The following is a 13,637-nucleotide window of genomic DNA, read 5'->3' as shown; positions in this document are numbered from 1 at the left end:
TCAGCAAGCACCCCTGCTTCACACTGGATCCGTGTTCCATTCCTGCATCAGTAGTGCAGAGGGCCACTGTAGCACAACATGCAGTCTCTCACAAATCCAATTCCGCCACCGGTTAATGCAGTGATTGGATCGTGTAGTCCTCAATCCACTGATAGATAGTTATGCTGATTGCACAATTTCCCTTTGCCATTTGCTGAATACTTTATCTACCTATTGATTCAGTGGAGTCATCTTTGTGATGTTTTTAAGCCAAGCAATACAGGATACATTTTCTTGTTCTATGTGCTCATATGTATGCTGGACCCTGACAACATCAGGGTATGCTCCTAATGAGATGGCGGATGGGGTATTTCCCCCCACTCATCACTGAGGCTTTGTACAGTCTGAGGTGCGACCTGGCGGCGTTCGATGGGCTGAAACATAATGTCCCCGAAGTGTTCTATTGGATTTATGTCAGGCGAGCATGGGGCAAATCGATAGTATCAATTTCTTCCTCATCCAGGAACCGCCTGCATACTCTCAACAACAGGCCGGGTATTGTCTTGCACCAGGAGGAATCCAGACCCCACTGCACTCGTGTGGGGTCTCACAATGGGTCCAAGGACTTGGACCTATGGGAAGTCATGTGCCATTGACTAGTCTATAGGAGGTCTGTGCGTCACCAGTTACAGACCTGCTGTTTCGGGTGTCTATGGCAAATGCTAATCGAGGTCGGCGGTGCCAGGCACCGAGCACAGGACCCACTAGAAAGATCTGGCCTACAAACCACCCTCATGAGGTCTGTTTGATCAGACATTCACACCAGTGGCTTGCTATTCCTGTGGTGAGCATATTCAGATAGTCTCTGGAGAGAGAAGGTATCCCTATCACTGACGGGCCACTTGCTCCTCTGACCTCAAGCCAGTAGAACACCTCAGGGGCATTACGCTTTGGTCCTGTGACAGGTATGCTTTTACGGACCCAGTTGCTGCACAACAAGCCAAAGAACATTTCTGTGGCATCTTTCACTGGCTGACAGCATAAGCAGACAGGAGTAAACAAGCATAGTCTAAACAGGTGAGGAGTTAGTTACTAAGTGAGCAGGCAGTCCAAGTAATCAAACTGAAAAGCAGAGGAAACAAGTGAGTATGGGTCAATACCAGGAGATCAAGAAGGAGACTGACTGGAACATCTTGCAACACAAAGATACCAATGATGATGAAAATCTAACAATTAGGACAGTCTGAGGCTGGCATCTTGATTGCTGGTGATCAGGTATAGCTAAGTGAGAGTAGGTTTGGGACACCGAGCGGCAAAAAAGGCAAGGTTGGGGAATCTGCATATTGTGACAGGTTTACCCAGCCCTGCACGGCTGCACTTCAGACTGCACAGTAGCCCTGACGCCCTGGTGCCTCAGGGAGGTGATACCCCGGGACATCATCTGTCACCTCATTAGGAACACACCCCCATGTTGTCAGGCATACTTACAAGCACATAGGCGTACCATGTACCTATTACCATCTTTAGCACGCTGCAAATGCTACTGCATTTCATGAGATGAACTCTCCTGGTGCTTCAGGGTGTCTTTGCATTCAGACTTCCATGGGTTCATGGTTTTCCTTTTCATTAAACAGCGTGGCCTCCTTTCATTCCTGACATGTTACCAAGTAAGCATTGCTAGCCAGCAGGATTATTTTTTCACAATTAAGATTGTATTCTTTTCAAATGGTACCTTTAATTTGTGTGACTGGCGTATATTGTGTATATATTCTACTTCCCTTGGCCGGCTCACCTGAAAAATATTGTATAAGTATCACAGTCTGGAGGTTAAATTTTGGCAAAGAATCAAATGTTCTTAGTGATGATACATCTAAAGCAGATGCTGCTCTGCCAAAACAGTGTGACCGATGGGCGAGGATCTCCAGCATGCAGGTCTCAGCCTCTATTTTTAGACTCGGGTCTCTCTACCTGATATGACTGACCTGAGACCAGCGTCCCCCAGCCACCCAATCCAGGCCGAGATTAATCTGCCAGGCCTCTAAGGCAGGATAAAACTTTGTCTGCGACTATAGGATCAGTACGGGAGCGCTCTGTGAGGCGGAGGGAATTAAATCAGCTGTTCAGTCGTGTCGCCTGTGCTGTGATGTGGGGGGGAGCAGGGAGCACGTGACCAAGACTCCAGGATAGGAGGTGGAGGAGGGGTGGACATGTGACCAGGCATGATGAATAGACACTCAATCATAACACAAAGACACATAAGGCTTCTGCATTTGTTGACCTTCCTAACATTTTTTTAATGCATGTATCCAGCTCTTGTTGACATAATGCACGGCAAAGAGCGTGTAAAGGTCCAGATAAAGGAGGATGAAAATGTACTCTGGACGCAAGCATCGGACTGCTAATGTATCCGAGTAATGTGCTGGCAGGCGACACACTTGGGGGGGAAGAGATGGCGAGGAGTCCTCGGGCTCGGATGCAAACCGGAGGATGTTCTAGTGTCATACGGAGTTAGGGTAACATGCTTGGTCGGGTACGAGCACACCCGGCACGCAAGGGTGGCGTCAACATGAGCACAGCATCGTGACCTTCACAGGAAGACTCAAATTAGAAGGTGGATGCATACAAACACGGTTTGCCGTCACTCGCTGCCGTCATTTGTGTATCAACAATCACAAGGACGGTGCGGAGGTGGTATGAGGCGACTGCATATTCAAATCTGCTGCAAGTACAAAAAAAGGTTGTGTTTGAAAGGGGCTACGGGATATGCTCTGAAAATCTCTAGCATGATTCAAAATGTCGACAGAAATAAACAGTTAGTGTGATTATTTCCCCGAGAACGACCTGGATACACACACATCATGGTCACTAAGAAACAAGTCTATAATTCTGAATAGTCTCGCTACATTCCATAACCTGCTAATTACAATATTGATTTTTTGCCATAAATTGTGATTAGAAAATACTGATCGATATTGGGGCGGCAATGGTGGTGTAGGGGTTCATGTTTCCTTCTCACTGCGAGAAGGTCCGTGGTTGGATTCCCACAGGGAGCCTTTCTATGTGGTGTCGCCATGTTCTCCAGGTGTCTGAGTGGGGTTCCTCCAGGTTCCTCTCACAGTCCAAACACATGCAGGGGTGTTCACTGGAGACCCTACAACGTCCAGACATGTGAATGAGAGGGTGAATAGGTATATGTCACTATATGTGGCCCTGTGATTGGTCCAGAGTCAACCCTGCCTCCTGCCCAGGCACAGCTGGGACAGGATCCAGCACCCCTGCAAAACTGAATGCAATATTAGTGGCATTGATGATGAATGAATAAATGATCAATATTGCCATTAGTGTTATCAAAGATGATTCCTCGTTGATCTGAGAACATCCTATGAGGTTCTTAAACACCGGCATTTTTCTCTGAGCGCATGAAATCCCAGGAGACATCTCCTGGGCTGTTGTTTTATGCAGATGAATGTTTGCAAAGTTAGTAGGAATATAAATCAATATTAAACAATCAATTCATTAAAATGAATATTTAGTGCAGCTGAGGGAGGGCAAAGACATTCAATAAAATATTTTGAACAGAGTCCTGTGCGACTGCTGCAGAACCAGGAGCTCCCACGGGGGTTAGCATCGCCGTGTTCCCCTCTGAGAAACAGCCTCTCAAGTTACAGGTGAGACCAGCCGTTCTCACAGGTGAGTCCATACATCATGTGTTCATCCCTCTCCGAGGATTTCCAAACGGCACCAGATTAAAACGCTCGTTACGAGCCGTGCCGGGACAAAGGGAAACAATCAGCTGCCTGTAGTCCCCTGACTGGGCGCCTCAGGTGACGACATGTGTGCTGTGTGTCCAGAGCACTCTTGCTAATGACGGTCGTGCCAGGGATTGTTAAACATTGAGTGATTAAAGCAAAATGTCCAACAAAGCCTTTGTGTCCTGGAACAGAGAGCAGCCTTTTTAAAAAAATCACATCTGTTCACTTCTGCTGAGCAGAAAAACAAGCCCTGAGGGGGGAAAAAACGGAGAAGACACTCAGGTGATACAATCTGTACCTCTTTCAGCCTAATAATCCACAGCAGTGTATCTGTCCTGACCAGACAGCAAGGAGAAGGGAACAGCACAGACAGCAGCGAACAGCAGGGAAAGGCATGAAATCGGGAACAACAGGGAACAACAGGGAACAACAGGGAACAACAGGGAACAACAGGGAACGTGACTTCCCATCTTCTACTGAGGAGCACCTATCAGACCTATCACAGCTGTCATTGAGTGAGAGGCGGGGCTCACCCTGGCCCAATCAGAGGGCCATATATAGACACATGAATCATTCACCATCTCATTCACACGTCATATAGACATGAAAACATTCACTTGTCACGTATAGAAATTCACCCTCTCATTAACTCATCAAATAGAGACAAACAACCATTCACCCTCTTTTGCACACGTCACATAGAGACATCCACATCTCCTTTCTGCTAACCCCTGCACCAGTGTCGCTAAAGCTAATTTTTGTCATCTTCCATCTCCTTACCACCGTCGAAAGCACATTTCATCTCAGAAGTTTTAGATCTTCGTGTCTTGGAGCATACGAAGGTGACAGCCACTTCACTCAGGATGAGGAACGTCAGCAAGGTTCACGTGCATGCCAGCATGCCAGCGTGTCACAGCTGTGAGCTGCAAGATGCTAATGTGTTCTGTCAGGCCAGCGTCCAGCCTGAAGCAGTTCAGGGGACTATATGTGGAGGCTAACTTGGATGACAACTGATATTTTGTCAAACAGGCAGGAATGATAAAATATTCATCATCAGAGAAGACCGGGTTCAAAGGAGGGAACACTGCGCAAAGACCTGGTTCCAAGGAAGGAACACCTTTCTCGGGGCGCAGCCTTCAGTGCCCCTCAGCTGGTTTTTATCGCTGCACCTTATGCTGTTTTCATCTGCGCCGCTTTTATTGTCACTCTGTGCCGGCAGCGGCTCTTATCGAGGAGGAGAGGCTCTAAAAGCCGCTTGATGACCTTCACCGAAACCAGAGACAAACCAAAGAGCAGACACAGGTCCCCCCCCTCAGGAAGGTTCTTTATGTAAGAATGGAGCACAGAAACATGAAGCAGTTGGTTTGGAAAATGGGAATAAAATCAGGCTGAACAATTCAATATGGAAAATACTTCATAGATTGTCCTGTGGTTGAGGTTCAGCCTCACAGCAAGAAGGTGCCTGGTTGGACTCCCACTAGGGGCCTTCCTGTGTGGAGTCTCCAAGTTCTCCCCATGTCTGCGTTATAAATGGAATTATTTCATAGAGCTTGTATTACGATATCTGAGCCAATATACTTCACATACCCATTGGCTCTCACGGGGAGGAGGGGAGGCAAAGAACTCATTTCCAAATTATTTTATCCAAGGAGATCCTCTGAAACCATCTCAACTTCAGCACTTACAGCTGGAGGTTTGGAGTAGAAATCTGACTTTACAACTCATCTTGAGGAGCCTGGAGAAGAAACAGGCGGTGTTTCATGCAAACAGGCTTTTAATATAAGAGCCAGAGCCATTCTATAGCCTTCTGCTAGCTAAGAGGAGAGATGGATTATCAGCAGGCGCACGCGCCTTCCCATTGGTTGGCGGCTTTTGTTGTCATGGCTTTCATCCCTACAGATGGTCACGGTTACCGTGGCGATGGCGGTAGGATCCACAGCAGCATCACTCAGAGGGATATGCGAGATATATGAGCGACTCTGGCGCCGTGCATCGCTGCTGCAAGTCTGACATGTGGTGATGCACACCGCCACTGATGTCCCTCATAAAACTAGCAGATGAAGTTTAGGTCCTGAGAGGAGGAGCATGCTGCGTAATCATCCCCCTCCTCACAAGACTAGATTTTCATCACTTATTCCTTCACACTCCCTTCTTTAGACATCAACCGGGTCAGAGCGCTGGCTATAAGCTCCTCTCCCAACCGGGGATGACAGCCCCATCTGTCAGCCACCCTCCCCGGGACCTTTCACATGCACAGCGGCACATTCTGCCCTCTCTGCAGTGCAGGAGATGAGCCCCCCCCCCAGCTCATCCGTCAACAGAGCTAAATCAAATGCTTGTTCCTGGATATGAAGTTCATTCAAAACACACTGGGATAAGTAGGGGCCAGCTGAATATACATATATACATATATACATTCTTCAATCAGAGCTTTCCCTCTGTGAGTCCTCAGGGAACTGCAGAATAAAGAGACCTACCTGATAAATAAATCCTTTGGCGTGGTCCACCGAGTGCATCATGTGCCTTCTTCAGCGGGGAAGGATGCCCGCTAACTTCCCTCGCGCCCGCAACGATGGTCAGAACGGAAGCAGGGACTCGGGCCCTCGTCCCTCCCCGGACCGAGGGAGTATGTTTGGAAGGGCAGTCGGAACAGACCAACGGACGGCGTCCCTCTCCGAGGCTCAGCCGCTCTCCTCAGCCGCTCTTGCCATGCTGGAATAAGACGGCGAGTTCCTTTTGCAATCCCGGCATTGGAACAGCACCGGCAAGCAGCTCAGCGCCGACTCTGCATCTGCCTCTCCCTCTGCCTCCGACGTGTTTTCACCCAGGGTTGCATCAAATGCTTTTGACAAGCGTCCATCCGCCAATCCCCCCGCAGAGATTAACACACTGACATCACTGACGCTGCGCCGTGCACGACTCTGCACTGCTGCACCCTCAACCCCCTGAGCTCTGTTACCTAAGAGGAGTCTTGGGTCACGGAGAGTCAAATAACACTGTTCTTCCAAATCTGCACGAGGGGCTTCTCACGGCCCTGGTGCAGCCCTTCTGCAAACCGAAAACACTCCAGTCCTTCACCACCTTTCTGACTCCCTGCTGGAGAAGCACGCCCTCCCCAGTAAAGGAGCCCGCATCTTCTGCAGTGTCAGAGGCATTTGTAAAGAGTCAGAGCGTCCCCATGGCATACACAGTGTGTGTGAGTGTGTGCACATGCTGGTGTCTACCTGAGGCACTAAAGCCGAGGTCCGCCTGAAGTGCACTGTCAGCAGAACATCGATCGAGACGTGGTGTGCTGCAAACAGATGCAGGATATCAAGCGTCTCCTTTTGCAGCTGCACTCCTCGAGAAGGCCCGGAGCAGCAGCTTACGTTACTTCAAGTTTTCAGTAGTAGTGGTGACACCAATATTGGAGATCAGACCATCGTCTCAGTTTACAACAGCAGATCTCATCCTATGTAGGGCTTGGTCTCCTCATTTTCCAACCAGCCCAGTGCCCTCTGCCTACCTCCATGCCCTCTTCACCCTCCATAGCTATAATTAAACACGGAAAGCGGCACAGCCGTCCGAGTCCTCTCGCTGCAGCAGGTTTCCTGTCCGCCTGCCGGTTTTACACGGTTGGATCATCAAGTCCAACAGAGATCTCACAGTGATCCAAGAACACCGTGCGCAAAAGAACAAGCCTGGGTGACTCCGACAGACTTCCTCCTTCTGTTCTCGCTGATCTTGTCCAAGACCGCCAATGAAACAGCACTAAATGGATAGCCTGGCTAAGAGCCCGGTGTTGTAATCAGGACCAGGAGCGGGTCCACGCTCTGAGTCCAAACGCAGTGCTAAGAATGGCAAACAGAGGGGTCTACAGGCAGCTCTGCAGCTTCGACCACATTCAGCAAAGGGGTACAAACTCATTCTGGGTGTTCATCAATGAAAACAACAAGCACAACGGCAACATCAATGTATGAATATGTCCGCCTCACTCAGGCTTCATGAGAAAAGGGCAGATCGCACAAACTAAATGTCTTCAATGGCTCAGACCAAATGGACTATCAAAACAAAGAGACAAAGCAACCCTGTGTCTCTGCTCTACATGGTTGCACCTCAACTGATCGGTGGGCCAAGAGACATACTTGTTGAAAACCCAAATAGTACGTGAATAATCATGATAACAAATAGTTGGATGGTCGACTTCAGCATATTAGGCATGTTCAAAACATCTCCTTCTCTCCTCCAGTGATCACTTGTGGCAAAAATAATAGCTTCTTTCTTTGAAACTACCTTCTGCTCACTTTGGCAAACAAGTCTTATCCACTGTTTTTCCAGTGAGGTGCAACATGATATGACCAATGCAGATGTTTCCCTGGGACTTCAGACAACTGCTCATCAACACTGCAAGGTGAGAAAAGAGCAGCATCTGGAGATGTATAAACTCCATGGTATTGTTGGGTCCCATCTTGAATCACAAGAATGGTCTGTCATAATAAGCAGGTACATTATTATCAGTCCGTCTCAAATATAATGTACCAGTCTTCGTTGTAACTGTGGTATCCTCGGAGTGCAAGAAGTCTACGGCATACAGAGCCGCTGCAGGCAACTGTTCTCACCGCACCTTCTCCATGGTCTGTCATTTAGGTACTAAAAAAAGGGGAACACAAAGGAATGGATTTGGGGTTTGTCCACTAACAGACACTTTGTGTTCGATCTTGTCCTCACCCTGGCCAACAGCCCGCCGTTGCATAAGCCATATTCGGTCAGCGATGATGGCAAGTATGCATCTCTCTTGACTGTCTCGATTGTCTGCTTACACTTGCTCCCCGCGAGCCTTCCAAAGCTGTTTTTCACTTTAAAACGGCTCACTTAATTCCCCTTATCTATTATTACTTATGTACCTAATATGATGTCAACCTTGGTTGGCTGCCAGATACATGCTGATGCGTGACCACTGCAATCTAAAAATACACATCTGCTAATTAAACGCTCTATATACTGTTTGTGTAGCATTTAGTGCCACTGCAGGTCCTACAACAGCAGCTGTAGCATGACAGACCAGTTCTTCACCATCGACACACCTGATTCCAGAACAAATTCCTTCACAGGGTCTGACACAGGTGTGCAAAGGATATCTGTTTTACTGGCAGGACACCATCAGCTTTCCGGTGTCCCCGTTCCTCTCCAGCTGAAGCTCTAGTTCATCTGTGTATGTGATGATGTGTATTGTCACGAATGCTGCAAATCAATATTTAATGTGCCAAATGTGTGACCAAACGATCCTAGTTGTCACAATTAGGTTGCTAGTTAACCGCAATTCAACATCAGCATGTCGGATGACGACCGTTGAGTGAAAAGCACTGTTGGAAGAGCAAATGTCCTCTGACTCTTCATGCAAATGCCCACATACGGTGATAACTTAAAATGTTTCCATTGTGTGGGTTTTGTAACCAAACGTATTCTCTGGTGATTAATTGTTAGATGTCAATCAATATTCGACAGGATCAATAAAACACTGATTAGTGCTGATTTACTTCTCCCCAGAATGGAAAGAATGTCATTGTGATATGAAGGATGTCATTCCATCATTCATTCTTGCCACCGTTTATCCTGCACTCAGGGTCACAGGGGAGCTGGAGCCTATCACAGCATTTATTGGAGGAGAGGCGGGGTTTACCCTGAACACAGGGACATGCAACCATTCATCCTGTCATTTATATAGAGACAACCAACCTGTCTGCCTCTCATTTACACATCATACAGAGACATTCAACTATTCACTCTCATTTACACACTTATTCACACTTATTCACCCACTTAAAATATTCTTTGGGACTTTGGGAGGAACCCGAAGAAACCGGAGAAACCCATACAAACACGGGGAGAACATGGAGACTCCGGACAGAAGGGCATCCTGTGAGAATCCAATCAGGGACCTTCTTGCGAACCCTGCATGAAGAATCTCACATGTGGCATTCATCAGCTGTTATGATGCGTGGTCTATATGTGGACTCCCAGCAGGCCGCCTGCTAAATATTCCACGAAATTCAGGTCGTGACGCCATGAGGCCAGAACTGAAGGTCACTTGTCACAGTTCAAGGATGACGTCTGAATTTCAACGTCAACCTTTGTATTCATTTTCATTTAAAAGTCAACCATTGTCTCAAAGAGTATAATGAGATCCTCTCAATCGACTTCTGGACCATCTTGTCTGGAATGTGGATGAGAAGCAGACGTGTACTCACCACTTCTTTATTGTCTTGGGAACTCTGTTCCTGCAAGAGAAGAGCACAGAAGAAGTCAGTCAGCAGGACAAAGGCAGCCTGTTTGAACATCAGAGGCCACATGCTCCATCTATGTGTCTGAAGATGCGGTGAACTTGTGCACTAACTCAACGTGCATTGACATAGATGCATTGAGGCGAGGCCTGCCCCCTTTCCAACATGCTCCCGTTGCCGCCCTCTCGATCCCGGCAACCCGCTGGAGCGTGGAGCCACAGGATCCTCTCATGTGACAAGCTGGAGGAGCTGCCGACATGGACCGCACAGCGACACCTAACAGTCTTGTGTGTGTGTGTAGTGACTTACGGTGTGACGCAAACCTGACCCCACTGCGTCTCATTGTGCCGTGAAATGTGCAAAAATCAGGAAACGACCCGCTCATTGATTCGCCTCCAGAGCTGCCCTTGATTGTATTTGGGGCAGAGTACAAAACCGTATATTACAGCTCCCCCTTCTCCGCCGCTTCTCCTCTGCGCCATCTCACCTGAATACTAATGAGGGGAGCCGCGGGCAGACGCCTGCTCCGCCTGGCTCAATATTTCAGACGGACTAGTTGGATGTTCTGCAACCGAGGTCGGAGCAGAAGGGACAAGTTCGCCCTCATCCTCATCAGGGCTCAACAGGTGACCCCGAGAGATGGTCAGTCTTCTGTGTGGTGCATTATGGAGAACACCCTCAATTGGGGGGGGGGGGGGGGTGTATAGGCCTACCCTGTGATCCCGTTTACCAGCTGCCAGGTAAATGCCTCTCACCTACCCCACCCCCTTCCCTCATGAATCCTCAGCTGGATGGACTGAGCGTCTAGGCTAGCACCCCAGCACATTAGCCCTAAACCCACAGGAGAAGCACCGGCCCTGCACACCATGTCAGTGGAAAACCTCGGGATGCTGCAGACTCAAGTTTCCGGTGCGGGGCCCTCGGTGAATGAGCGGGATCCGCGCGTCCTGCCTGGAACGCGCACCGGCGCTGGATGCTCGATCCTCGACGTCGCGGCGGACCCACGGCATCCTCCGGAGGAATGCGCCGTTTCTATCTCGGCGCGCTGAAATGCGCGGTTTCCTGCACGTTATCGCAAATTGCCTACTCGAAGAGATTAGCCCGATCATTAGCGGTGCGCCTCCCCCCAGTCCGGGCTCCTAATTGGCCGGACGGGGACAAGGATCTGGGTCGTTTTGGACAAAGGCGGCTGCGAATCCTAAATAAATCGGGGACCCCCACCCCACCCCCATACACACACGTAGATCGTGTCAAACACACACAAACGGTCTCCTCACCGTGGGCAGCAGCGGCTCCATCTGAGCGCCCTGGTCGGTGATGTCCATCTTCCGTGGGGTTTCCCTGCAGACAGCGGACCCGCAGAGGCGAGGCGGCCTTCGCACGACGCTGCTGCTGCTGCTGCTGCTCCTCCGCCTCCGCTGGGTTGTGTTTTCACCTCTCTCTCTTAGACACACACACACACACGCCGGTTGTCTCAAATGGAGGTGTGGGAGCCTTCCAGTCCTGCCCTACATAATTTACGCGCGGAGGAGGGAGGCAGCGCTTCCCGGTCCGAGCTGCGCGTTGCACGGCGAGGGGAGGAGGATGAAGAGGCGCTCCGTGTGCTACCGTGTGCGTGCATGTTATGAATTCATTGCCGGGGATATTCCACCCCCCGCCCCCACACACACTCTCATCTCCTCTACCCGTGAGGATTATCCACCCAGATCAATCCCAAAATGCATTCGTTTTGTACGAAAGTACCTTTTGGGGGGTGAAATCCCCCATGTAGATCACGCGTGAATTCAAATATTAACATTTATGACATGTTAACCCCCACATGCACACAAAGAGTGCAGATGGACTCGCGTAGGTTCATCAGCAGACATCAGGTTTCTCCTGACAGTGAATGAAGCAGGTTTTGAAGGAACCACACGCACACACGTTGCAACACCCCGTGTGTATGTGTTTGTGTGTATTCCACCATCACATCCTTGAATCCATCCGTTTATGGGGCGCACCTGTTATGTAACGTGCCGTCGTTATTAGCGTGTTCCCCCTGCACAGCGTGTTTGCGGGATGCGTGGAGCACCAACGTGTTCGCGGTGCAGCCGGCATGCAGGCGGATCCGTATAGCGGCGTGGAGCGGCGCCCCCAGCTGGACGAAGGCATGGTCCCACCACCGCACTGCGAACAGAGCGGCCGGGAGAAGCTTGGAGCTGCATCTTCTCAGCGTCTTACACATGCAGGCTTGCAGGGAAAGGAACCTTAGGTGCTACAGAAGAAGCTCTGGGACGTTTCCACACCACTTCTGTCCTTCTACTTGGAATCAATGTCAGGGTTCAAATAAAAAGATTTTGAATTCCACTCAACACCTTTTCTGTGAAAATGAATGTTTATTTGAACCACATCTGCACAGCCGGTTGGCTTCATGTTGTGGAGTCAGAAGAGCCTCGTTACATGTGCACCTACAGCCTGGATGCTTTTGGATATCTTCAGCTTTCTTCTCCATCCTTTCAAAGCTGCACAGACAGTGAACAGTCTCAAGCATCAGCAGATTTTTCCCCTCCCATCCTTTCTAGAAAGTTCTCCACCTTAACATCTGGCGCTCGGTGGCGTGCGAAGGCGTCATCTGTGTAAACTTCCACCCCTGTCGAGGCTTATCGGCACCTCGGCACCTCGGCCACTGTCCAGTGGAAAGCTCTCAAGTGCAATAACCAAGGTGAACTATTGAACCATTAACCAAAGGACAGGGCTGTAAAAGTTATCAATAGGCGTCCGTCTCTTCCTGCAGCTCCGGGTGGATTCATCCAACTGGACTTTGCCCCCACAAATTATCCCTAAGGTGTGGCGAGTACCTCATTCCTCTGACCTGCCCAGTGAGCAGCACTGTTGGTGTTGGTGAAATATATCCCAACTTGATGCTCTGCTGACCAAACATCTTGCTTATCCCCCCTCCCAGACTGCCCGTCTGCTCACTAGAGGCACCTTTGTTTCGCCTTGACTAAGCGTCAGTCTCTCTGTGACACACTCTTTCCAAGCGGCTCCTCCAACACAGAGCTTGCATGCACTCCGTCCTTCCCCATCTGCAACATTTTCCTTCACGGTCGCTATTTCGGCCTCCGCATTTCGTCTCTGACGCTCGGGCCTCCCGCTCCCCTCTGGCTGCAAGCAGGTGACTGGGATGCTGCAGAGGCTCCCTCTGCTGGGGGACCTACTGCACGACCACATCCATCGCCAGGTCTACTTTGAGGAGAGTCTGGTGTGTTTGCGCTGCTGGCATTTGCAATCTGGTGGCTGGTTAGACCAGGAAAAACACCCCTGTCAGTTTGAGAGACTACATCTGACTCTGGGTTTTAACTGGGACTCGGGACGACCTCAACAGCTGCCATGGTTAGTGTTCTACAATCTGCTGTTTTCATTGAGGGCCTCGGGAACCTTCCAGCTTCTTCTGGAGATCCTGGAAGCGAAACCCACATCTTCAGACTGACCTCTAGCTGTCTGACTTATTTAATACGTCTTTCTCAGACATTCCGTTCTGGTTTAATGGTAAAGTGTGACATGCATAACACATGCTGATAAAGAGAATGATGAGGACATACACTGCAATTGATATTATTATTGTCTCCATGAATAGAAGTAAAAGTAGTAGTGGTACCAGCAGTTG

General features: G+C 49.4%; 1 protein-coding gene across 3 annotated transcripts in view; it reads right to left on the bottom strand.

The window, feature by feature from the left end:
* Positions 1–11,600, bottom strand: part of LOC147233242 (sodium-driven chloride bicarbonate exchanger-like) — a 48,126-nt gene extending 36,526 nt beyond the window's left edge. For all 3 annotated transcript variants that reach the window (XM_086147852.1, XM_086147850.1, XM_086147851.1), the window contains exons 1-2: positions 11,269–11,600; positions 9,959–9,988 (exon numbers count right to left, since the gene is read on the bottom strand). In XM_086147852.1, the coding sequence (XP_086003978.1) occupies positions 9,959–9,988; positions 11,269–11,316 (78 nt within the window). In that variant the 5' untranslated portion in view covers positions 11,317–11,600. The remainder of the gene's footprint in view (positions 1–9,958; positions 9,989–11,268) is intronic.
* Positions 11,601–13,637: the final 2,037 nt, after the last annotated feature.

The sequence above is a fragment of the Fistularia commersonii genome, chromosome 6, assembly GCF_037954325.1.
Source record: "Fistularia commersonii isolate RoL2024-O1a breed Wild chromosome 6, RoL_Fcom_v1.0, whole genome shotgun sequence".
NCBI classification, from domain to species: Eukaryota; Metazoa; Chordata; class Actinopteri; order Syngnathiformes; family Fistulariidae; genus Fistularia; species Fistularia commersonii.
The sequence above is the reverse complement of the archived record's forward strand: the minus strand, read 5'-3'. Positions and strand labels throughout refer to the sequence as shown.